General features: G+C 41.5%; 1 protein-coding gene across 1 annotated transcript in view; it reads left to right on the top strand.

Annotated features, from left to right (window-relative positions):
* scn5lab (sodium channel, voltage gated, type V-like, alpha b) overlaps window positions 1-26437 on the top strand; it is a gene marked incomplete at its 3' end in the record, with an annotated part of 67423 nt that extends 40986 nt beyond the window's left edge. The window contains exons 16-26 of the mRNA XM_079488347.1: window positions 1584-2018; window positions 8575-8695; window positions 10747-10901; window positions 12797-12970; window positions 17285-17407; window positions 21217-21489; window positions 22094-22147; window positions 22260-22401; window positions 22482-22582; window positions 22731-23001; window positions 25203-26437. Coding sequence (XP_079344473.1) covers window positions 1584-2018; window positions 8575-8695; window positions 10747-10901; window positions 12797-12970; window positions 17285-17407; window positions 21217-21489; window positions 22094-22147; window positions 22260-22401; window positions 22482-22582; window positions 22731-23001; window positions 25203-26437 — 3084 coding nt within the window. The remainder of the gene's footprint in view (window positions 1-1583; window positions 2019-8574; window positions 8696-10746; window positions 10902-12796; window positions 12971-17284; window positions 17408-21216; window positions 21490-22093; window positions 22148-22259; window positions 22402-22481; window positions 22583-22730; window positions 23002-25202) is intronic.
* Window positions 26438-27454: the final 1017 nt, after the last annotated feature.

The following is a 27454-nucleotide window of genomic DNA, read 5'->3' as shown; positions in this document are numbered from 1 at the left end:
ACTTACAAATAAACACACAAACACACACTCTTGCACTTCACTCATATACACACACTTTCAAATAAACACGCACACACGTACACTTCATTCACATACACACTTACAAATAAACACACAAACACACACTCTTGCACTTCACTCATATACACACACTTTCAAATAAACACACGCACACACGCACACTTCATTCACGTACACACTTACAAATAAACACACAAACACACACTCTTGCACTTCACTCATATACACACACTTTCAAATAAACACACGCACACACACATACTTCATTCATGTACACACTTACAAATAAACACACAAACACACACTCTTGCACTTCACTCATATACACACACTTTCAAATAAACACACGCACACACGCACACTTCAATCATGTACACACTTACAAATAAACACACAAACACACACTCTTGCACTTCACTCATATACACACACTTTCAAATAAACACACGCACACACGCACACTTCATTCATGTACACACTTACAAATAAACACACAAACACACACTCTTGCACTTCACTCATATACACACACTTTCAAATAAACACGCGCACACACACATACTTCATTCATGTACACACTTACAAATAAACAAACAAACACACACTCTTGCACTTCACTCATATACACACACTTTCAAATAAACACACGCACACACGCACACTTCATTCATGTACACACTTACAAATAAACACACAAACACACACTCTTGCACTTCACTCATATACACACACTTTCAAATAAACACGCGCACACACACATACTTCATTCATGTACACACTTACAAATAAACAAACAAACACACACTCTTGCACTTCACTCATATACACACACTTTCAAATAAACACGCACACACGTACGCACACTTACAGTTGCAAATAAAAACACACATGAATGCTCATACCCACACTTTTATACACACATGTTTGTTTTTAGCATTTTTGTGATTACTTTCCATAGACTTCTATTGTTTTCATGTCGACTTATTCGTATTTTCTATCCTCTGTTGACACGAGCATCTTTTCATTTGTTTAATAATAAAGGGAGACTACAGACTGCCCCACACAGTGTAACAGATGTCAGCTTGTGTCCTTGTGATAACATTTGGTCTCATAATGGAGGCTACACCTGTACACACACACACACACTTACAGTTGTCCATTGAGCGGGCCGCTCGACCCCCTGTGAGTGTGGAGGAGGTAGATGTGACATTTAAAACCAGTTCCACATCTCACCTGCTGTTTACAGGAATCACACTGAGACTGCCGGTCACAGAACTGAGCCGTTTGTGTCAGTACATGAGGACCAACAGAAAAAAACATCAGGAAACTGCCTACATGAAGTCAAAATGTAAAGAATAACGCTCGGGAATGGACATGCTGGGTGCGCGGGGGTGTTTTCGAGCCATGAACCAACACCATCGTACCCTTGAACTTAACATTCTCCCGAGAAAGAAAAACGTTCTGTCAATATTTACTCAAACTCGTGTTATTGATGTGAAAATACCAAAAGTTATACTGTGTGAGAATGATGTCGGACTAATGAAATTCTTCTGTCTCCTCAGGTGTTGAATCTGTTCTTGGCCCTGCTCCTGAGCTCCTTCAGCGCAGATAACCTCTCAGCTCCGGATGAAGACGGCGAGATGAACAACCTGCAGATCGCCATCGCTCGCATCCAGCGCGGGATTCTGTGGCTGCGACAGGCCCTCTGCGACTTCTTCAACGGGAACTTCAAACGCCGGCGGCAGAAAGCCAAGGAGGCTAAAGCCATGCTGAAGCTCAAGCGTCTCAGCCAGCAGCCACACTGGGCGGAGGGAAACGGGACGGTCATCGAGCGCAGCGGTGAGGACGACAGCTACATGACAAACCCAAACCTCACCATCAGCGTGCCCATCGCGCCTGGAGAGTCAGATGTGGAGTCTCCTGAGGAAGAGGAGGAGGAGGAGGAGGAAGATGATGCGAGCGAGAGCTCTGAGGAGGAGAGGGAGGAGCCTAAACCAGTGAGTGACATGTGATGTCTTCGTTGTATGCTGCCAGTCATGGAAAACGTATCACTAAACGTTACAAAAGTACATACTTCACTAGAATTATCTGCATTGGTTCTTGCTACAGCTTTAAAGAGGCTTGGGAAACAAGTGTATTATAAAAGCAAATACATAAATCATATTTTATAATAATCTTTATTTTCTATTTTAAAAGAACCCATGTCTAAACATTTTTAATCAAGATCATATTTTCCCCGAAGGAGGAAAAATGACTTAAGATGTTTAAACTTATTTTCTGAAGAAAACAAATCTAAATTAAATCAGTTTATGCTTAAAAAATAAGTTTTTCAAGAGAAATTTCAAGAAAATGTCAAGTGTAATTCAAGTAAAATATTTTACCCCAATAGCAGATATCTTTGCTACTTCAAAGCTTAAACTCACTTAATTTTCACAATCTTCATTTTAATAATAAGAATAGCAAGACTTAATAACTTGTGTTATTTTGTTTGTAATGTATATTTATTTAATCAGGATTTTAATTGCATCCAAGTTTATTTTTACATAATATATGTCTGTGTGCTGTGCATATTCATTTAGTATTTATAAACACATACACATGCATGTATATTTAGGAAATATTTGCATGTATATATTTGTATGTAGACGGTTTCAGCGGAAATTACATAAACAAACGTTATGTGGCCCATACTTGTTCTGGTTGAAAAACGCAAAGAAGATATAACTGTTTAGTAGTTTTAAATTCATTTAATACAATTCATATACAAATACATTAATATTTCTCTCCACTGATCCATCTGTCTCTACTGTGTGTCCTTCTGTCTTTGATCCGTTCGAGCTTATATCTATTGCATTGTGAGAGATTGTTGGTAAGATGAAACCATCTTTTTGTAGCCTGGATATTATTCCTCCTCAAATTCTAAAAATTCGATCTATCGTAATAATTCGATCTAAAATCAATCTAGCATAAATAGCAGTTTTGCCTCGGGAGTGGTACCACAGTCATTTAAACATGAAATTGTGGAACCAGTGATTAAAAAAACCTAATTTCCAACTTGCCACCGACTCGGTATGCTGTTCTTATGGTCCTAAAATTCAAGGCTGCATTTGACATCGTAGATCATGATATCTTGACTGTGTTGGCATAAAGGGCACTGTTGGAATGGTTTTGCTCATATCTGTTTGGGACAAGTTTTTCTTTATCTCCTCTTTTACGTGTCTCTAGTGTAGGGTGCCCCAGGGCTGTAGTTTGGGGCCTATTCTATTGTCTTTATATATACTTCCTCTAGAATCCATTCTTAGGGATTTTAAAAGCGGATTTCATTGCTTTGCAGATGACACACAATTTTCCATTGAAGCATCCAAAGTATTTAGAGCCAATCTTGTGCTGCCATGAGTAAACTAAAACCTGGATGACTGTACATTTTCTCAAATTTAATGAGGACAAGACGGAAGTTATACTGCTTAAACCAGGGGGTGCCTGTGGGGCTCCTGACATGGATTTGGGTGTTTTAAAACCATTTGTGAAACCTTCTGTAAAAAACCTGGGTGTTTAAATGGATAATGATCTTAATCTTGACAAACCGATTAATCTGGTAATTAAATCTAGTTTTTTCCAGCTGCGGCAAATTTCTAAAGTTAAATATTAAGGTTTATATATTGTCTCTAAAGGATTTTGAAAGGATTATACACATTTTTATTTAATCCCGTCCTGACTACTGCAATGTACGTTATGTAGTCATTAGCCAGACCTCCCTCACTAGACTGCAGATGGTTCAAAATTCTGCAGCAATGGGAACACGAAAGTGGGAACATATAACTCACATTTTGGCCTCTCTTCATTGGCTTCCTGTTCGGTTCAGAATTGATTTTAAGATTCTTATTTTAGTTTTTAAATCATTAATGGTCTGGCACCGTTATATCTGTCGGAGTTAATACAGCCTCACACTTCGTTGAGGGGACTTATGTCCACCGACCAGTCATTGTTAATTGTCCCCCTTGTAAAATTACAGAATTGAGATGACCGTGCGTTTGCAGTGGTGGAGCTTAACCTTTGGAATAATCTGCCTTGACATGTTAGAAAGGCCCAAAAACTCACTTTTTTAAAGTCCAGTTTAAAACCTACTTATATAGTTTGTGTGAGAGATGATTTCTTTATTTCATTAAATTTGTATATGATTTTACTTACTAACTTTTTGTTATTCTACACTGTGATATTTTATTATAAACTTTTGTTTCTAAAACATGCTTTATAAATAAAGTTGGACTTGATTTGACTACTATGAGGCATAATTCACAGCTAGCCGTGCGTTATAGGGTTTTAATGCACGACGTGAAGGCCAAGAACCACACGACGCTGTGGATTATCCTTCTTATACCATTTGCAAAGTCAAAGCTTTATTGATGTTTACAGTGTCATTTTAGATCAAACAGGTGAAAGTTTAGTTATTTTGTCAGTTAATTTCAGATGTAATTAAACTGACTGGAGTTAAAGGGTTTTACTGCAAATCTTCCAGCCAATCAGAATTGAGTATTCAAACAGACCATGGTGCAATATTAATATAAATTAAATATAAAACAGATTGTTATATTATAACCAAACACAGACCGGAAGTTAACTTTGGGCCAGCGCATGCGTCTGATGAAACTGTCTATAATTTAGATTATGTATAAACATAATTTATTTGCATATTTTTCTTAACTATATATACATGAACGTGTATGTGGTTATAAATATAAAATGTATATACACGGTGTAAGATTATTACTTTGTCTAGATAATAGCTTTTACGAGTTGATGAGTCTAGTCGATGGAACAATCAGAAGAACCGAGCCCGGGGACCAAGAATGAAACAGACACCGAAGTACAGTTCACTCAAAGTCAAAGTTTATTACAAATGGGTTCAGTTTATATATATGCAAAAGAGGAAGTGAGATTTGGGCTCAAATCCCTCACATTGGTGCACAGCACATATATCACACATTGTTAGTTATTCCTGTCTAGGACAATTTATTAGTGCTTGGTTATACGTCGGTGCCACTTATAACACACCATGAGATATATCCTTTTAAGGAAGCATATATCATCTAAGGAAACATATATTATCCTCCCAGGTTACTTATAGCGAGAAGATGCATGGGAACCAGGGGATACATGGGAACCATCAATGGACCAGGATTCTAGAATCTCACACACGGAAATATTTTTCTATAAACACAAACTTTTACTCTGAGGTGATGCCATTAATCACGTTTAATCACATCCAGAGTCAACTTAAAAAAAATATGTGTGTACATGACTTTAGGTGTTCGATCTGTAGGTGTATGTGAGTTTGTGACAGGCGTGTAGTGTTTCTCAACAACATGATCAACAGCTACTGGCCTGGCATGCATAATACAGCGTTTGTGTGGATCTTTGTGAAGAAAGATCGTTGTGGTCATCTATACAGTACATGAAACTTTTCAAAAACGTCATTTTTAGTACATCAGTGTCACGTCTGCTGAATCTGTCTCCTCCTGCAGCACAAGGTGTTGTCGGCCTGTGTGAGAGTAAATCTGTTCCCTTTTTAAAATGTGACATTTTCTGTCCTCGTGAATGTTTCATGAGAATGATTGTATGCTTAACAGCACAATAATGCGTCTCTATTGACGCTCGGGATCCGGTTTCTTTAACTATTGTCACTTGATAAGTGTTGTATTGTCCTCAGGATTGAATCCCAAATGGCCTTTTCTAACCGCTGATAGTTCTGTTGTTATTAAGTGATGTGAGAACTACAGTAGGTCTTTATTACCCAGCATGCACTTCACTGTTGTGTGTTTGTAGACCCCCATGTGAGGTGATTATGTAACACAGACAGGAGCGGTCCTGTCTGATTGTAGACGTGTAACATTGTTCAGACACAGACACACACGTGGGTTTGTTTCACATCTCATAAGCTATTCTTGTTTTCATACTGTGCCAATGATATTTGGTGTCCCCTGACACCGCTGACACCTGAAGAGCTTCAGCCTTTAAACACAATTACATTTATCAGAAATTGTGTTTTTCTGTAACTCTGATATCAGTGATGTGTGTATTATTATTACTTACAGTTAATTCTACTGGCTCTGAGTCACAGATTAGAAAAAATCAGGAAAATCATTTAATTGTCAAAGATATAATATAATAATGTTTGTTTGTGTGTGTGTGTGTGTGTGTGTTTGTGTGTGTGTGTGTGTGTGTGTGTGTGTGTGTGTGTGTGTGTGTGTGTGTGTGTGTGTGTGTGTGTTGTACACCTGTGATTGTGAGTTTACTGTACGAGTAGCTGATGTTTGTTTTGTCTTTTATCTTTCTCTACACCTGTTCTGCCTCATTCTGTCTTTTTCTACATCTTTTATCTACTTTTATCTTTTACTGCACCTGTCCTCTCTCTCTCTCTCTCTCCCTACACTGTTGTGTAGTGTTATCATTGTGTTTGCGTGATCATATATGTACATGTATGACAATTAACACCCAGTTCTGTCTTCAGATGTTTTGTTTTTCACAGCATCAGTGCTGGAATCAGACCTGTGACATCAGACCTGAACACACACACAGGACATTCCATAGATTCCATTGTTTAATACACATCTACTTATAAACATATAAAATTGTGTGTGTGTGTGTGTGTGCGTGTGCGTGCGTGTGTGTGTGTTTGTGTGTGTGTGAGCGTGTGCGTGTGCGCGTGCGCGTGCGCGTGCGCGTGTGTGTGTGTGTGTGTGTGTGTGTGTGTGGAGCGTGTACTTGACCGCATTCTGTGTGTTCTCAGACAGCAGCTGACAGCAGTGTGTGTCTCAGTTTATCTGTGTGTTTCTCGTGTGGTGATTTGTCTGAGAACATGTTCTGAGAAAGGGCTCATAGTAATTTGCCAGAGTTCGACATGTTTTGTTATTCTGCGTGTTTGCACATTGCTCTGCTCGTGCCAGGTGCGAGTCAGTGATGATGTAGATGGTCTTCTGTATGATGTAGTGCAGTCCACACAGATCATCATTCCTACAAACTCAACAATCCATGTGTGCACAGTATCGGGTTAGAGCTCTTCCGTTCTTTAAGATTATTACACGCAGGTAATGGAATACCTCATGGATTTGTCCTACATTCTCCGGCTGTGTTTTTAGGACACTGATCTCAGATAATATGCGATGTGATTGATGAAGGTCTGATCTCTGAACCTGAATCACACACCCCACTGATGGTTCAGTCAAACACACGCGGGCGGAGCTCTGATTTCATTAGGGTCCTCGTACCCCTGCAGGGCGTTATGTGCGCCTCTGCCCCCTCAGGGTTTGGATTCCTCTCACGCAGCCTGGTATGACCTTTCAACTGCTGCTTCCTCTGGGATGCGTGTGTAAAGAACAGCACCAGACACACATGCTAATGACCCGTCACGCTTTATTACATGAGCTTATTCTTACTGAAAATGTATTATATTACGGCTCAATCACATCAGACAGCAAGCAGCGTTCTCATTTAGCTCAGAAAAATGGGATCTGACCTCAAATAATAATCTAAAATTATGTCCATGCAAAAGTTAATAACATAAATAGGCCAATGTTTATCCTTTTTTAATTTGTGAATATTCAGAATTCAGAATATTGTAAATAATATAAGATAACATCTTCTTTCCATTCTCTGAAATCAGTATTCGTACTGTACAGGTTCTGTGGTCCATAAATCTTTATTTAATGACATATAAATCATAATTGATCATATTCATCAAATCATATGTATATTTAAAATGTTTATTGAATTTCTCACATGGTCAATACACTTTTTATTTGTTTTGTTTTTTCAATTTAAGTGTTTAAGATGTAACTCTTTCATGAATCATTTTAACGATAAAGATGCAACTAATAGCGTGATAATACCTCGCAGGGAACAAAGGCACGACGATTATCGTGTTATGAAAATGTAATATTGTGACATGTTACTTGAAGAGAGTTGCTCAGTATTGTGTGTTTGTGTTATTTGTGTCTGCGAGAGTGTTGTGTGGAAGCGTGTTCTCTCGCTGTACTCGTGACCCTTCATGAGCTTCAGTCGTGTGGAGTTCAGCTTCTGTGCGCTCGTGCCAGAACACATTTCCATCGCTTTAATGTGAACACAAGACGCAGCTTCTCGTGTCAGCAATGATGTGCATCATCTCCACAGTGTCTCTCGTTCTCTCCCTCTGCCCACCTGGTCTATTATCTAAACAAGTTTGGAATTAAAATGTCTAAGTCAAGGTTTTAAACATGATTTGATTCTTGTTACTGATGTTAAAGCCGGCGGGGTTTGAAAAGGCGAGGGGGTCCGGTATTACATGTCATCGGACACTCACAACACAACCTCACACCATTACTGTCTCACACACACACTTCAGCGCGAGATTTCCTCCAGAACAGATGTGATGATGGACCGAGGGTGTCTGACACAGAAAAATCACACTTGAAGTCACACAAAACTCTAACCCTGTAAAGTTCACATATTGATCCAAACCATTTTGATGAAGGAATAGAACTCCATTGGTCACGTCTGATTGGTCCTCTTGTTTTTCAGAGCGACGACACCAGCCTATCAGAAGGCAGCACGATTGACCTCAGGAAACCCGGCGAGGAGGAGGACCAATGCTCTGAGATGGCCGAAGAAACCATGGATCCAGAAAACTGCTTTCCTGACGGTGGGTCACTTCTTCTGCACGGACGCACACACTTCTGTGATGAATGTTTGCAGACAGCCGCAGCGTGAGCTCTGATGATAGATGCTTCTCATCTTCAATTCAAAAATAAATCATCTTTAATTACCAACTTCCCAGTGACTATCCATAATCCTGAAGAGAGACGCTGCTGTTTCTCTGGAGTGTGATAGTGTGCAGTGCGTCACGGGAGGGATCTTTAGGTTGTATTGTTGTGATTCCTGTGTTGTGTGCCGATGTGAGTTCATATAAAACATAAAAAAATCATTTGACATTTAAAAGGGCAGTGGGCCATTAAATTGAATGTCCTGTGTCAGCACAGATATGATGAGCTCCGTCACAACAGGAATCATTCTGTGTTAATGTGAAGAAGGAAAATCTCAATCCTCTTCATGTGTTGGTAAACATGTACGCGAGTCTTTCTTCAGTGGAACACAACAGAAGATGTTTTGGGAAATTTTCATACAATGGGGTTCAGTGTTGTTTGACGATCAACATTCTTCAAAATATCTTCTGTTGTGTTCTGAATAAGAAACTCGTACAGGTTTGACATGACATGAGGATGAGCCGTCTCTTAAAGCTCTGCACTTTATTTCAACAGCTCATAAACACGAAAGAGTGAATGATTCACGGCTGCCACATATTTCCTCTGATAATTCTGGAGTGATGTGAGTTGAGACAGGGAAGCGTTGGAAATAAGACAGGATTTCTCGCCTGTAAATGGAATAATGGCACTTGAACGTGATTGAATTGAATCAGTCAACAGCTCTCTGATGGAGAAGTGAAAGGGCAGAATCACACACATTCACCTCATGGAGGTAAAAAACTGCTAGTGCTGTCTTTCTTTATTCTGAACTTAAAATCAGCTCCTGAGAGTTTAATGTGAGGTTTAATTGACTTACACGTGCTAGAAAATAAACGGATGCATGTCACGGATGTTTGAGTAATCCGCCTTGAGCGTTAATTCTCCAACAGCTGTGACATTTAGAAAATACATTTGAAGAAAAGACACTTCCGTTTGTGTATTTGTGTCTAAAGCTCAAGGGTCACGTGTCGTTGCGATTGTGTTTCTGTTTTGTTTTGTGTGCATGTTCTTCATATGTTCTCTCTCACACAGAATCTGTGCTTTAACACGTGTTAATGTGTTTCCTGTCACTGATGACATCATCACTTGGCATGATTTGTTTTTTTAAGGAAGGGTAGGTATAAATCAGGTTGTGAGAAGATTGTTACCGTAACGCTGATATAACGTTTACAGGCAAGAAGTTAATTTGGAGGAGCTGGGATTTGTGTAATAGAGACTCTTGGACGACTGCAAGACGCTGATATGGGATTTGTTGGAAGGGAATTATTGTTAAGGACGTGCGCTCTCAGTGATGGTGCTTAGGATTATGTCACATGAAAGCGGCGTCTTGAGGAAGAGAGCGAGCGGCCGAACACTGACTTTATCATTTATTTTGCTTTATGTATTTGTGTGACACAGAAGTGCGCTTCAGCTATTGATCTTCACGCTTCCCTGCAGCTGTGTTTCTGATGTTTACAAGTGTTTTAAGCTCTTTGAAGTCTCTGAAGTGTTTTAAGTGCTGTTGAAAGAGGAGAAGTCCCAATAAACCACAGGGACTTTCATTCAGACGCTACATTACAGACTGATGATCGATTAATAAATCATCTACTCATTTATGCAAGAACAGACATTGATACAATGACTTCAGTGAAATGTAATGTCGAACTAAATAGAGTCATTGAGATGTTATTAAGGAGTCTGTGATGTCGTCAGAATAACTTGTTGGGGTTTAAACACAGACAGGTTATAATGAACATACATAAACAACCTCCTGTTATGAACTTACTACAAACAATGAACAGCTAAACCATGATAACCACATGTAGTATTTGTAAAGCATTTTATAGCAAATATATTTTATAGTACTTATATTTTTCTAAGAGCCACTGAATTGAAGTTAGTTGAAAAATAAATGTTTTTTTATAAATCCCTTTCTGTATTTGAATGATTTTTTTGCTGTTTTGTTTTTCAGTGTGTGTCCGGCGGTTTAAGTGCTGTGACATCAACACGTCTGAGGGTTTGGGTCGAGCCTGGTGGCGTCTGAGGAAGACGTGTTATCAGATCGTGGAGCACAGCTGGTTTGAGACCTTCATCATCTTCATGATCCTCCTCAGCAGCGGAGCTCTGGTAAAATAAAAAGCTTGAAGAAAGCCGCAACTTTTGCATCAATAAACTCCTAATTACTGCTTATAAGGTGGTTTTTAGGTATTGGGCAGGATTAAGAGATGCAGAATAAGGCATTAATATGTGCTTTATACATACTAATATGCAACCAATTTAATAAGCAAGTAATTCAACTGATCATACACATCATGTTTTGGGTGGACTGGCCTCATCCACACTGACCTCAAGCCCAGCACACACAGACTGACCCTGGAACAGTGTGCAGGGCAGAAAGTGGCAGCGTGTTTTGTGCTGATGGCCTGAGGTGGCCGATGGCCTGCCGGTCGCTTGGGTGCGTCTGCTGGAGATCTGCTGTCACGCAAACACGCAGCCGTCTGCTGACGCTAATCCACACCAACACGTGCCATCAGACATTAACTCATCTTCACTCGCCATACAGCCTCTTTATTACCGAATTTACACCCGCTGTGAAATGTGACCAGATATTCAGATTTGTTTAGACATTATGTGATGATAGTTAATGTTCCTTAAAACAAAAGTTCTGACGTTTTGATAAAGGATTATCGAGACAAAGATTCACTTTCTTGGCTATAATGTGCTTTGATGAAACGCTCACATTCAAACTTCATGTTAAAGTGTCTTTGTGCGATTATGCGCAACATTCAGCCACAGGAACGAGCAAAAGAGCAGAAAACCTGCATAATGTCCTCGCTGTATGATATTATATAAGACATTGCACTGTTTCTTAAAGATCAGAGGCCTGCATGCTGTGCAGAGATATGTGACTCACAGAGAGGGGCTAATGTCAGTGCTCTGCCCGGGTGCCAGGTGTGTGCCCGAGCGGCTGGTATTTTACTGGCATTTACCCGCAGTTCCAGCGAGCAGCTGCTCTTTCAGACGGCTATTTGAATGATTACTCATGAAAACATAAGCAGAAAACGAGAAACAGCAGCGTCTGCAGAACAGAGTCCAGACACAGATGTTGTCTGAACATTAGTGCACGTATGTGCTGGAGACACGCGCTCGGAACGGTTCTTTAAAAATCAACATTAAAATTCTGTCATTTATTCAGTCTCTTTCTTCAGTGAAGTCAAAAGAAGATATTTTGAGAAATGTCTCTGTGGTTTTGGGTGTCCTTTATGTGGCACAAAAGGTTCTTTTTGGGCAAAAAGGTTCTGCTGGTCATAAAATGGTAAGAAAGAAATTAACAATTTCGTACCAGCTCCGGCAACTCCATACCAAACCAAGAGCAAAGACGGACTTGTCACATTAATGCTACATTTAAAATACTTCGCATTTAATGCTAAACTTACATCACATGAGGGCAATGTGAAGTTATAGCTGCCCTCAGGTAAATTATGTCATAACTATTCTCCCTGCTCATAACATTCATTCTTCAAAATAAGACCAAATTAGACCTAAACAGTTTCAACAAATGACATTCCCTAAATCACAAGTAATAATCTCTCCCTGTTATTCATAAACATTTACTCAGTTATTTTGAATCAAAGTCAGTGAGCGCAGCTGTGACACGTCAGAGGAGAACTGGTCCTCCCGGCTGAGACTGGTTTTTATCTCCAACTATAAGACTTTGGGTTCCTCACCGCAGGGCCGTGTTGGCTTGCTCCCCGGGACACTGCATATATTTGTTGTTATTTTCTAGTAATAAAATAATCTTGCTTGCTCTATAAACACCATACACTGTGCTGTGTTTGACCTTTTTTCTTGTTTTCTCCTGTAAAATTGCTATATCTTAAATCAAAACAAACAAACTGCACTTATGTTATATGACTGTACGAGGTTCTCAGTGTTGAGACTGTTGAGCTCTTAAAATATCAATAAAAAAACAGAAGCCCAACAAAATCATATTACATGCGATATGATGTGTCTTTTGACAGGCGTTTGAAGACATCTACATTGAACAGAGGAAAGTGGTGAAAGTGATCCTTGAATACGCAGATAAAATGTTCACCTACATCTTTATCTTGGAAATGACTTTGAAGTGGATCGCTTACGGCTTCAGGAAATATTTCACCAACTACTGGTGCTGGCTGGACTTTCTCATCGTGGATGTAAGTAGCCATCGCTTCACTTTATCAATGTCTCAACGATACTGACGATGAAATTATGAACTGTTGTGCTGTGGGGTGTAATGATTTTAGACAATACTGGCTTCACAATCACAATACTATAAGAATATTTTAAACTAGGCACAAATGAAATTTAGATTGAAACAACACATTTATTTTCAAAACATTAACAATTTTACTTGTACAGGAAATTGAATGAAGATTTTTACACACAATTAAAATCAAGGAAGGAATGAGGAAACGCTGAGAGAGAACTTCTTAAAGCTTACATTTTTAATCATGATAAGCACATCACGCCACAATATATTATTGCACCTCTTTTGTGAAATGGCAAAAGATGATCATTAATAATAATTGTTAGGTTCTTTGTGTATATTTTATTCAGATTTTTGTGCATTCACATGGTTTTATGTTCTTTATATCACAGGCTTCCTGTAGCTCAGTTTGTGTAAATGTCAGTTTATCATTGTTGTGATGTTTTGCATTGTGTTCTATAGCACACATGGACGGGTCTGTGCTATTTTTATATTTTAACATGTCAATGATCATTAAATGGTTGAGGTTTTCTACATGTGAAACTCCTGCATGAGTGTGTTTTGTCTGTGTGTGATGTATGAAAGCATCTGTCAGGACTGTTTGAGGCTCCAGTGAATCTTTATTCGTTACTGGGTAAACTGATCGCTCTGATGCTGTGAAGTAAACTTATGAAACAATTGAAAAAACATGTCGGCTGCAGGCGTAAAGGCCTCGGTGGACACAGCCCCTTAAGGTTTACATTGAATTGAACATGTCTGGGGTATTTGCATTTCCAACTTATACCATAAAAATGATAAAAGCAGCTTTTGCTAAAATGTCATTTTACTTGCAAGTTGCTGACTGTAACGTCTATTGTCATCTTTGTTTGATGCATACATTTTCAGCTTTTTCTATGTAGTTTCAAATTTCAAATGAGGTCAAACTGACATTTCCAGTAAAATCAGCTAAAAATCCAAATCATAAACTATTGTGAATCAAAGTAGTAGACTGTTTTCAACACAGATTTTTTTAGGTTATTAATGTTGATTTATATAGATTATACTTTAAATAGATTCATTCTTAGTTCCCTTTCTTTCGGTCTCTCGACGTTGTTTCGAGACTGACAGAACGGGGTTTGACTTGAGAACCTATCACCTCCAATTATACTTTGAAAAGACATTGGGAGGCAAATTCCTGGCATCAGACGCTGAGGACTCTCTGCAGCTCCTGGCTACGGCCAGTCGAGCCCATGCCTTCATCTCACGGCCGGACTCTTGACACCTGGACCGGGGGAACCGTGTTCCGCCCCGGTGCCAGTATCCTGGCAGTGCATGAACAACTCACGAAAACAGGGAACGCCCCTTCAGTATGTTAGCGGAAGACGAGCTCGGTCGTCCTGACTTCCCTCGACACTGGAGCAGCTAAGGGCTATGTCGGTACCCCAGGTAGAGCACTTGTGTCCACAGACGTGCCACCTGGAGGCACTGACCAAGGCTGACTTTCAAAGCTTGTTAGTCCTCGCCATCACTGATCGGTGACAGTGGGTCAGCTTCCTCCGCCCTTCACGCCATTGACATCCTGCTGATCCACCAGGCTAAGGTGTTGAAGTGGTTAGATGATGGAAAGCAGGACCAGTGGTTATGCAGGGCCTGCGCACCATCACAGAGCTCGCTCTCTGGATGACCGAAGTGACGGCGCGCACACGTGGTGTGACGATGTCCACTCTTGTGGTCCAAGAGAGACACCTTTGGCTCAATCCTGCACAGATGCGAGGCGTCAAGAGACAGCCATCAGCCTTCCCGCTGTGACCCATCCCCCGCCAGGGCATCAAGGTCCCGGACGGCATCTCCATCCTGGAACCCACGCCGTACCTCCAGCTCCGGCGCCCCTTCCTCAGGTGGCCCCCCAGGACGAAGACTTCAACAGAGGGCATCAACTCCCTGACATTAGCCCGGGAAGTGGAGAAGTAGGCAATCAAGCCTGTCCCTCTGGCTAGGATGTCTTTGGGGTGACAACCCCATCCTGCAATGTTGACGTAGAAGACGTTTCTTCTGTTTGCCCTCAAGGGTCGAGCATACCAGAACAGCCTCCTCCCCCTCGGTCTGGCCCTACCTCACGTGCCTTTACGAAGGTTACGGAGTCTGCCCTCGCTCCCCCCGGGAGCGGAGCGTGCGTATGCTAACTATCTTGATGACTGATCTATTTTGGCTCACTCGTGGGATCTGTTCTCTACGCACAGGGACCTTGTCTGTGGAAACTCGACCGATTGGGCCTACGGTTCAACCAGGACAAGATCATGCACTCCCCAGTCGGAACACCTCTTCTCCCGGTATGGAACTAGACTCTGTTACCATGCAGCATGCCTCACGAGAGCGTGTCCACTCAATGCTAGCCCTCGGAAGGTACTCAGCGGACCGCCGCTCAGGATGATGCATATGAGACCACTTCAGCATTGGCTTCAGAGCCGGGTTCCCTGGACAGTGTGGCACACCGGAACAAGGTGTATTCCCATCACGTCAGACGACTCCCTGCTCGACTGGGGCATGGTGTGCAACGGGCAGGCAGTGTCAGGGTGCTGGACGGGCCCCCACCTGCAGTGGCAATCCAATTGCCTGGAGCTGCTGACATCTTGCTACGCGATGTAGAGGCCCCTGCCTCTCATTCAGTGCAAGCACGTCCTGCAGACAGTAGGGCTGCTCTAACGTACATCAACTGTCAGGTGGCGTTCATTCATGGCAGATGTCTTAACTCGCCTGACGCCGCCTCTGGTGTCAGCAGTGGGTGGTGTCCCTGCCGGCCATTCATAACCCGGACGATCTCGATCAGACAGCCGCCGTGCTCTCTCGACAGGTCGCTTGTCGGAAGTCCAGCTCAGCTGGGAGCAGTTGGAGCAGGCACAAGTGTTGGCCCCCTGCACACCTCCCATCACTAAGCACTTCTGGGGTACAAAACCGGCGGAGCAGCTCGTATTCAAGCTCAGTATATGGGAGTTTCCCTCACATGGTGAACCCTTGTATCTGGGCTAGTGCTCCACATGTAGTGACTCCCCTCCTTGGGTGGTCCCGTCTGACGCTTTCTCACTCTTGGTTCCCCTGTCAGCGAACCTTTGACTTCTCCTCGGTGGACTCCACCGTTTCTGTGCATCCCTTGATTTGGGCCCTGCACTACTACTCCAATGAGTTCTCCCCACTGGTGAGACCGTTTAGGTATTCCACGTATTATCTCCATTTGGCAGATATGGTCTCTGTAGTATCCCCCCTCAGGCGAGGGGGTACTCTTGCCTCTAGAGTAGCAAGGCCACTCCTGTACAGCTGGTAGTAAGAACCTTTCATAGTGGTCACATTAATTGATGTCTTACTACACCACTGGTTCCGCTGTAAATCGTGACATGGTGCAGCACCATGGCATTTTCGACAGGAACCCCATCCTGTCAGTCTCGACACAACACCAAGAGACCGACTGAAAGGGAACATCTTGGTTACGGATGTAACCTTGGTTCCCAGATGGAGGAAACAAGACGTTGTGTCCATCATGCCACGAGCTCTGCACCTGCCCGCTGCAGCGAGCGAGGGTGCCTCTCAAGTTCCATAGCCCAAAACGGTGAATGAATGGCCCATCTTCCCTTTTATACCCGTATGTACTGGGCGGAGTCTGGCGTGCCATCCCATTAACCAAGTTCATTGGCCTTTTCAAAGTTTGGATGATAGGTTCTAAAGTCAAACCCCATTCTGTCAGTCTCGACACAGTCTCCCTCCATCAGGGAACCGAGGTTACATCCGTAACCAAGACGTTGTAGTAAACAAATAAAATCATGAAGTTACTTTGTGTGTGTGTGTGTGTGTGTATCTAACTAAAGCAACTATAACTGAATTCTCACAGGTGTCAGTGTTCGGTCTGGTGGCACATGCCCTCAATTATGATCAAATCGGCACGGTGCGGGTTCTAAGGACTCTGCGGGCGCTGCGACCTCTCCGAGCTGTGTCTCGCTTTGCCGGGATGAGGGTAAGACCCGCTCCGACCCAGACCCGTCACCGCTGGCGCTTTTTAAGTGCACTCAATAGACAGGTCTAAAAATCCCTTTCGTTCCTTAGCAGGTCAATGAGGAGGAATAAAAGCCCTTCACACTAACACACATGAACTGTTCTACAGGAGCAGAGCGATGGAGTTTCTCCTCCAGCACAGAAGCGGCTGATGTTTCTTCTGCAGGTTGTGATGGAGCTGGAGTCTAATATTGTGTCTCCTAACGCTGCGTCTTTCTCTCGGGCTGTTTGTCATTCATAGGTGTCACTAGTCAGCCTCGTAGCAAACACGCTTGGATACTCTGACTTCACTGCCATCAAATCACTCAGAACACTCAGAGCCCTCAGACCCCTGAGAGCGCTGTCCAGATTTGAAGGCATGAGGGTAAGATACACTCACCCCCACCCTCTCTCTCTCTTTCTCTGTCTCTCTCATCATTTTTTCTTTGGAGGCAGAAAGAAAGATTTTATTCTGTGTTTTCCTGCTCGTGCTACCTAGAACCGCAAACCTCTTCACATTTACATTCAAACACATTACTGACGCTCATTAAAACTGAATTATTCTATAGACCACTTCAGAAAACGTAAACAATGCTGGTCCTGAAGAACTTACTAAAAGGAATACGACAGAATATTTATAACAGAATCAAAATGTTAAAATTAATAATGTGAGATAAAAAAACAACAACAGTATTTACATCTTGCGAAGTGGTCTATTGGGTGATGCTCATAAATCTTGCAATTTCTGCTCTTAAAAAGTGTGTCCCATTAAGATTTACATAAATCAGATTTTTTCACCAAATGACAGAACAGCAAACAGAACACGTTGTGGTGTTTGTTGCGAAGCATATTTATTTTAACCATGAATGTTTGATGCCAAACAATGAGAGTAACTGAGAACAATTCAAAAGTGAATCAAAGAAAAGCACAACAATCAATGACATTTTTAATTTAGAACAATCAGGTTTCCAGGGGTTCCCAAAATTCCTGGGGGGGGGGGGGGGGGGGGGGTTGGGGTCGCAAGGTCGCGAGGGCTGATTCCCAGAAATCATTAGTTAAGTCAAAAATAAGACCATGCAAATAAAAAGTCATCAGCCCTTCGAATTGACTTCTGCTCGACCGTGACCCCCGAGGTGATTAATGCAGCAACCGCATTAGGTTCATTAGGCATCAAGTCACCACGTTAAACGTCCCCATATGTGCATGCAGATGATTTTTCAGGCTGTAAGTTTAGGATATTTTTATTTGTCGAAATTAAACGTTGGTTAATATCGACCAAAGACAACGCAGGGAGGCCAGCAGAGGAGGGAGCCATCAACTTCATTTGCATAAAGAAGACATCCATCAGCACTCTAATCAGTTTGATGAAATTTGACCATCTGTAGTAACAGTTCATGGTTTATGTAAAACAACAAGTAAAGTAATGAGAGAATTACTATAAAATAATATTATGTTCGACTGTGTTCTTTTGTGTTGTCATTATGCGCGTGTTCGGATAGACCTTATAGTGCATGTGCGCAGTTCCACGCAACGTTTGTGTAGGCTACTTAACCACCTCCAAGGATAGTAGGGGTCCCGAGTCACTGGCTCTGTTATTTTGGGGGTCGTGGGCTGAAAAGTTTGGGAACCCCTGCACTAATCCACCAAACGTGATGTGAAATGTTAGTTTTTTTCCAGCATTTGGGGCTCTTATGTGTTCATATTCTCATTCACTCTTGTATTTAATCTGTTTAATCTTCACGCAGACTGATTTGGATTCACCTCATTTATTGCAAAGGCTTTAAGGAGAAGCGGGGAAATCATTTCAGAATTCGACATTAACGTGTCATACAGTTCATCAGATAACATCTTTAAAACAATGACATAGTGAGCAGATGTGTCAGTGATTCATGTTTTTAAAGTAATGATCAAACTACGTAAGATATATAGGTAACACTTTACAATAAGGTGCTATTTATTAACGATAAGTTCATGCATTAGCTTAAATGAACTAACAGTAAACAATATTATTACAGCATTTATTAATGTTATTTAATGTTAATTTCAGCATTTACTAATACATTATTAAAATGAAACGTTGTCACTGTGCACCATGAACTAACATGAATAACTGTATTGACATGAACTAACATTGACAAGGATTAATAAATGCTGAAAAACTCAATTGTTAATTTGTATCTAATGTTGGCTAATGCATTTACTACTGTTGACAAGTTATTGTAAAGATACTGATATATAAAATCTAAACATGTGTTATATATTTAGAAAATAAAACATCTATTATAACAACGAACAGCAACAGAGTGTTTTTGTACATTTAACACAGAAAAACAGTGTTATTTTATTTCACAATTGATTTCTTTTTGTCATTGTGTGGCAGTATTACAGGGAATGACAGTGATGGATGTGTACAGTAGTGTTGTGTTGTTGTCATTCAGCCCAGTACATTATTAAACCGTCTGACAGAGAGAGAAACTGTGAAATGATGAAGCTTGTTTCTGTCCGCTGGAAACACCATCAGTATTCTGGATAATTGAATGTCAAAAAAGTCTTTTAGCATGTGAGAAAGCAGCGGCGCCCCATCGCCTGCACGCTCACACCATCATTCATGCACACAACACACACAGAGCGCCTGTTTCTTGTCTCTATATCAACACAACTTTATTCATACAGAACATTATAAACGCTCGAAAAAAACATGTTTACTGATGTAAAAACACACACGCAGTTAAAGACATTTCTTCACTCATGTGACGGCATGTCTGTATGAGCTTCTTTCTTCTTCAGAACACAAAAGAAGATATTTAGAAACATGTTCATAATCAAACAACAGTGAACCCCATTGATTTATCTTCTGTTGTGTCACTCCCAAGAAAGACTCAAATACAGATTTACAAACACATGAAAGTGAATAAATGATGAGATCATTTAGAACTATATCTTTAACATGATCATCATATGCTGATGTCATTGAATGCAGTCCTGTAGTGTAAGTCTGAAGTTGTGTCTTCAGTGTAAATTGAATGGCAGTAGTTTAGATTTGCACGCTCTACGGTGTTCCCCTGCCGCTCTCCGTGAATCTGGCAAATCAGTTTAGACGTCACGCCGCTTTACATCCCCGCGGGTTCAGAAAATGCTGTCTCACGCACAGACGACAACTTCCTGTGAGCACCGGCCCCTTAAAACCAATTAAACCCTCAGACACTCTCAGCACATGATTCACAATGATACACCTCACTGCCAAAAAGAAATGTCATACTCAGTTTTTTCTAAACATTCTTAAATCATGAGATACATTTACTTCAAAAGCGAAATGACAGTATTTAGTTATTTTATTTGGATATTGGTTTTATCATTATATATTTATTTTTACCCCGTTGACAGAATTTTTAACTCTTTTGTGTATTTAAGTATTACTTTTCAAGTCTTAATACCCAAAATGTTTAGATAATTGTTTTGGGGAAAAAAGTGCTTGTGATGTTGTGTACAGTATTATACAGTATTGTCTATACAGTTTCGTATATAGTGTGTGTGTGTGAGTGTGTGTGTGTGTGTATGAGAGCGAGAATGAATCTCCAAAAACCTGCAAATGAATATTTAGCATAAAGAAAAAATTTGCCAATTTTATCCACCAATTAGGTTTTTTGCATTATCGACATGGATTTGTTAAAGTAAAGTAAAACCGTGTTTATTTGTATAACCTTTTTTCCAGTTTACCAGTGAAAATACCATAGTTGGGTACCATAGTACGGTTTTACTACAGTACAAATACAACCAAAAAGCTGTGGTTACTGTGGTTAAACCACATCTTATTCTTGTAATGGTTGTTACCGATAGGTTTCATGAGATTCCTTCTTGTGATATTCACTTGTGTAATGTCTTCATCACATAAGCGTGCAGATTTGAATGATTTTGGTGCTTTATGAATGGCCGTCACTGACATTTCAACCACATTTGGCCCTATATACATGTTATCATGAGTTTTATTCCAGCGATACGAGAGGCGGTGAAACGGTGTAAATGCCAGTCGCCAAAGGCCATTCATAAATCAGCATGAAAGAGCCGCTGACAGCAGCCGAGCGTTTGTTTATGGCCTTCAGTATCTGATGTGAAGTCAGAAACAAGCGCCGGCTCCGTACTGTTCAAGTGGCTTTGACAGTGCTCTGACACTTGATTTGTTTCCGTGGTAACCAGGTGGTGGTTAACGCTTTGTTAGGGGCCATACCGTCCATCATGAACGTGCTGCTGGTGTGTCTGATCTTCTGGCTCATCTTCAGCATCATGGGCGTCAACCTGTTCGCCGGCAAGTTCGGCCGCTGTGTCAACCGGACGGGTTTCATCTACAACTCCTCTTACATCAACAACAAGACGGAGTGTCTGGCCATGAACAGCACTCAGTACTACTGGAGTAAAGTTAAAGTCAACTTCGACAACGTGGCCGCCGGGTACCTTGCGCTGCTTCAAGTGGTGAGCGGTGGAACTTCACGCCCGGTTCTCTTGCTTTTCTCCCACCGCCGTCTGTCCAAGTGTGCGAATCAATCCATGAGTTTATTTTTAGCCACCGCCGGGGCCATTGCACTCAACTTTGTGCCCGTTTCTTGCTCTTAACTTGGTTTCTGTGGTTACCTAGCAACAAGTCACTTAAGACAAACCTTTCATTTGCATCTAGAAATCTAGTCGCCCGCAGTCATTCACAAAAGCCTGTCATTACTGGAAACTAAAGCAAAGTGATTACGGACTCTGACACACGTGAGCTGCTCCAACGAGACACAGATCAACCATCATTCTTCGTGTTGATTGACAGTAGAAACAAACATTAACATCCTTAACATGAGATGTAAACATTGCAAAAATTCCTCTAAAGCCGTGTGAGTCTAGTGAGCGGTTCTGTAGAAAAAATGTGTGAAGCATCATTTGTATCTCTCCACAAAACATGTTTTTATAAATTGACCTAAAAGAACAACACAGAATATACAGTACATGAATGTTTTGTTGAGCTGTCAGAGCCACTCATATGTTGTGTCTTTTTCAACTCATTGAAGTCTTTCTGTGTTTCTTTTTCTTTCCAAAGGCCACTTTTAAGGGCTGGATGGAGATCATGTACGCCGCAGTCGACTCGCGATCTGTAAGTACTCACATGATTGACACTCGATCGCTTGTGATGTTTTCATGCTGATGTGTGTGTTGAGTCATTCAGAAAATGTCAATGAAACCGGGTTGATTTTGTGATATAATAGGTGGAGGAACAGCCCATTAAAGAGAACACTCTCTACATGTATCTCTACTTCGTCATCTTCATCATCTTTGGCTCTTTCTTCACACTAAATCTCTTCATCGGTGTCATCATCGATAATTTCAACCAGCAGAAGCGAAAGATAAGTATTAAACACAAAAGAGCTGAAGACCGCCGAGTTGCTGAGCTCTTTCTCAGAATAACAGTGAGGTTTCTCTTTACTTAGGAGGACAGGACATCTTCATGACGGAAGAACAGAAGAAATATTATAACGCTATGAAGAAGCTCGGATCCAAGAAACCACAGAAACCCATTCCACGACCTCTGGTGAGTTTAAGGTCTTGCATTTAATTATATATTTTAATAAAGAGTCAATATGTCTGACCACAACTGTATGATGACTGTATCAGAATTTGTTCGATTTAAACCAGCGATCACGGCTCTGAAACCATCAAACCAACCTTGTGCGTTTCAGAATCCACTCCAGGGCTTTTTATTTGACCTGGTCGCCAAACAAGCGTTTGACATTATCATAATGCTCCTCATCATCCTCAACATGGTGACCATGATGGTGGAAACGGATGAGCAGTCGCCAGGCATCGAGTTCATTCTCTACTACGTCAACCTGGCTTTCATCGTCGTCTTCACCAGCGAGGGCATCATTAAAATCATCGCCCTGCGCCATTACTACTTCACCGTCAGCTGGAACATCTTTGACTTTGTGGTTGTCATTCTGTCTATTGTGGGTAAGTCAACAAGCGTGATCCTAACATGTGTGAAACAAACACAGTGGCACTTTTCTTTAAACATTAATGGGGAAATGTTTTCAACATGATTTCATTATTATATTGACAAAAATAGCATGTGACATGTACAGTGCACAGATCGTAAGCACTGAGAACCACCTGCAGATTTCAATGAATGAATGCTGACGACGATCAGGAGGGGTCGAGAAGAGGACAATGTTTCAGCAGTCATCTCTGTCGGCTCAGCTGATTGGCTGGAACCATGATGAGTGTTGTCACCATTGGAGTTTTCTTCATCATTTAGAAAAAAAAAATACATTGTAAGGGTCAGGAGCGTAGCAAGGAATCTCTGGCCCTGAGCAAAGGCGATGTGTGGGGCCCCTCAAAGCTATTTTGAAGTAAATTGTTATATTTATGTATCATAAAGCGCTGAATCTCTTTTCTGTATGAATTGTGATATTCTTAAATATGAATAGATCACCTCAGTCTCCCCTTTAACACGAATTGATAGTTTAACTATATTGTATTTCAATTGTGTTTCATTAACAGAGACACTGTGCAGCGTTACACATTCAACTATTGAACAGTAAAAAATATATATTTGATGTTACCCACAGTAACGTGTTTAGTGTAAGAATAGGCTGGCACTTCATGACTGGTGTAATAATGCCACGTGACTGTAACTTAGACTGACAATTCATATTTCTTAAAAAGTTTAATACCAAGTCGAGTTTGTCAAGAAAAAATGGCCCCCCTCTTATCAATTTGTATTAAAATGAAAAGGCTTAAATACACATCTTCTCATTATTTGCATATTTATTGACCTATTTAACTTTGTCATGTTATTATTTTATGTTTATACATTATTAGGGATAAATTGACTATGTCAGAAGAACTGCCTCAATATGGTACATATCCAAAGTTTACCTCAATATGCAGTTAAAACAAGAAGCTTGAGCTGTTTGTCCCCTCACGCGCTCCGTAGTCTGGTGTACATTGTTTTCAAGTGATTGTTTTAAAGCCCTTTATATTCAATTCCAACGATATTAAGCTTTGTATATATAGAATATAACTCTCACAGTCTCCTGCCTCATGTTTGTGAATTTGATGTTCATTTAGACCACCCAGATCCATTTCAATCATTTAAGCAGGCTTCCAAAAATACTGCCACTGCACTTATACATCTCCCACACAAATACTAAAAACAAACTACCCAAATATGACCTCATCCGATCAAGCACTCGCTGTTAAGTTCATCTACCTGTCGATGAGACTATTCATCATCTGCTGTGAGCGGAGTCAGTGAACACAGAGACTGTGAGCGGGAAATGGAAAACCCGGAGCAGAATAAACGTGTCCCTAGCGGAGTGATAACAGAATGCCTTCAGCAGGGATGTGAGTCCACTTCACTCATACAGCCTATCGTGCAGTTTGCTGTTGCATGCGTCCTGTACGAGTGTGAGGCATTTACACAGACGTCTGCTGAAGCTTCTCAAATTTAGAGGAGAACAGAGAAGTTGCACAGACCTGTATAGGCGCACAATTTTAAAATAATAATAAATATAATTTCAGGAACTTCAAGGCCCCTCACATGCCAGGGCCCTATGTTCTCAGTCACCCGTTCCCCCACTTGCGACGCCCCTATAAGCGGCTCTGTCCACCAAGGCTTTTCTGCCGGTGTCAGGCATGTTTTTTCAATTTGTTTCCAACTGAAATCCCACATTTTTTGATAACGACAGCAGCTGGCGTTCTTTTCCACAGCATCAGAGCGCCGGCGTTCAGAGTTTTTTTATCACGCTCATCGTATCGTAGTTACCAACTATGATTAAAAAAAACATTGTTCAACCGCCGCTTTCAGGTACGTAAAAACGCCTCGGTGGATCTTGAGCCTAACAGACAATAAATAATCTATATATAAAAACACACAGCACCAGTTTAACCAAAAGACAGACACAACTTAGCTTGCACCAAGACAATGCTTTAGTTTGATAACGATATTTATGTTACTTTTATAAATATGCCTTATAAGAATACATTACTGGTCTGTATCTCCAGACAAAACAATGGCACTGATATATTTCAAGATATTTCATGGCAAGTTATAATTGAATGCCGTCTGGCAGGTTTGAAATGTTGGGCAAATCTGTCATTAACTAATGTGTAAATCTGATCTGGACTAATGAGTCTTATTCTGCCCACAGGTGTGGTTCTCGCCGACATCATTGAGAAATATTTTGTGTCGCCCACTCTGTTTCGAGTCATCCGCTTAGCTCGGATTGGCCGGGTCCTTCGACTCATTCGAGGGGCCAAAGGAATCCGAACCCTGCTCTTCGCCTTAATGATGTCATTGCCGGCGCTGTTCAACATCGGCCTCCTGCTCTTCCTTGTCATGTTCATCTACGCCATCTTCGGCATGGCCAACTTTGCCTATGTCAAGAAGCAAGGCGGCATCGACGACATGTTCAACTTCGAGACGTTCGGCAACAGCATGATCTGTCTGTTCCAGATCACCACCTCCGCCGGCTGGGACAACCTGCTGAGCCCCATACTGAACAACTCACCGGAGGAGTGCGACCCGGACATCCCTCACATCGGCACCAACACCCGGGGCAACTGTGGCAATCCTTCGGTGGGCATTACGTTTTTTGTCACCTACATCATTATTTCCTTCCTCATCGTGGTCAATATGTACATCGCCATTATTTTGGAGAATTTTAGCGTGGCTACGGAAGAGAGCACAGAACCATTGAGCGAGGACGACTTTGAGATGTTCTACGAGGTTTGGGAGAAGTTCGACCCAGAGGCCACGCAGTTCATAGAGTACTCCAAACTCTCGGACTTCGCCGACACGCTTTCGGAACCGCTGCGCATCGCCAAGCCCAATAAAATCAAACTCATTTCCATGGACCTGCCCATGGTGAGCGGAGACAAGATTCACTGTCTGGACATCTTATTCGCCTTCACCAAACGCGTGCTGGGCGAGTCGGGCGAGATGGATGCTTTGAAACAGCAGATGGAGGAAAAGTTCATGATGGCCAACCCGTCCAAGATCTCGTACGAGCCCATCACCACCACCCTGAGGAGGAAACAAGAGGAGGTGTCGGCCATCATAATCCAAAGAGCGTACAAGAGACATCTGATGAGGCGGCAGCTGAAACAAGCCTCATTACTCTACCGTCAGATCAACATGTCCGACTCGGCCAAATATGACGGCGACGGCGTGCCAGTGGACGAGGGACTCTTGGCCTGTATGATGCAGGAGAACTACGGACCCGAGGCCGAGATCACCCAGACTATGTCGGGGACATCTTCCCCCCCGTCGTATGACAGCGTAACACGGGCCACGAGCGAACTTTTCCAAGCTCTGATCCCTGAAAACATGGACCTTAGTGAAACCTTGCCCTCACCGGACAGAGACCGCCAGTCGTTTCTGTGACGATTTGGACGCGTTTTCTTTTTTGTTTACTGAATGTAACATGAACTGAAATGACACACTTAGTTTTTGAAGGAACCGAAAACGACTCTTTGATTTCTCTTGTGGTTCATTGTTTGTTTGAACTGACAAGAGATTTCTGCACAGGTTCACAGTTTGAATGCATGAGTGAGATCCGTAGAGATTATTATATCAAATATTAGACTGAAAGAAACACGTTATCATTAAAGGTCTTACTTCAGTCGGTGTGAATCCTTATCACGACAGGTTTGATGTAGAAGACATCAGGAGTGTAAATCTAGTGCTATGTGTTGATTTGGGAACGCATGATGAATACCTCTTTCTATGTGTCGCTAGCGATGACAAGCAGCAAAAATGCAGTTCTCCTCTTTGACACTTATTTGCTCTTTCTGTTTGCTTTTTCTGTTCATGTCCCAGGTACAAAACAGTCGGTATCTATTAAAACAATCGCTCAGTGTCACTACAAGGTGCAGTTCCTAGTAAAAGACAATCAGACGCGATGGCACCGGAGCTTAAAATCTGTCTTTACTAACTTCTAGCGAGAGATCATTTTCACACCATGGGCTTCTATTGCGAAGTGTTACTTTTGCATGTTATAAAACTGCATGGTATGGAGAGGAGAACACGATAAAGACCTTCTTTTTAAAGATGAAAGTAGTCGTTTTGCACACGTATACGTTCAGCAATAACTTGCTACGTTTAGGTATAAATGATAACTACCATATTTATTGCATTTAAAGAAAAAACGTGTTAAAGTTTCTACTGTAACGGCTTTGGGCTTTTATTACTAGTGAAGAATATAGCACATGTGATTTTCTATTTCAGATGTACGGTGAACGCACAGGTGGCAGGTTCGGTGAAGGGCTGTTTTATGTAGCAATAGTTCCCAAGTGTGCCTGATAGAACTACAATCCTGTGTTTATCATTCGACTTTCAAACACGCATTGCATCACGAATGCCACCAAACCGACAACGCTCCATTGGCTGACGGGTCATGAC

Source organism: Barbatula barbatula (genome assembly GCF_947034865.1).
Source record: "Barbatula barbatula genome assembly, chromosome: 23".
Lineage (NCBI taxonomy): Eukaryota > Metazoa > Chordata > Actinopteri > Cypriniformes > Nemacheilidae > Barbatula > Barbatula barbatula.
The sequence above is the reverse complement of the archived record's forward strand: the minus strand, read 5'-3'. Positions and strand labels throughout refer to the sequence as shown.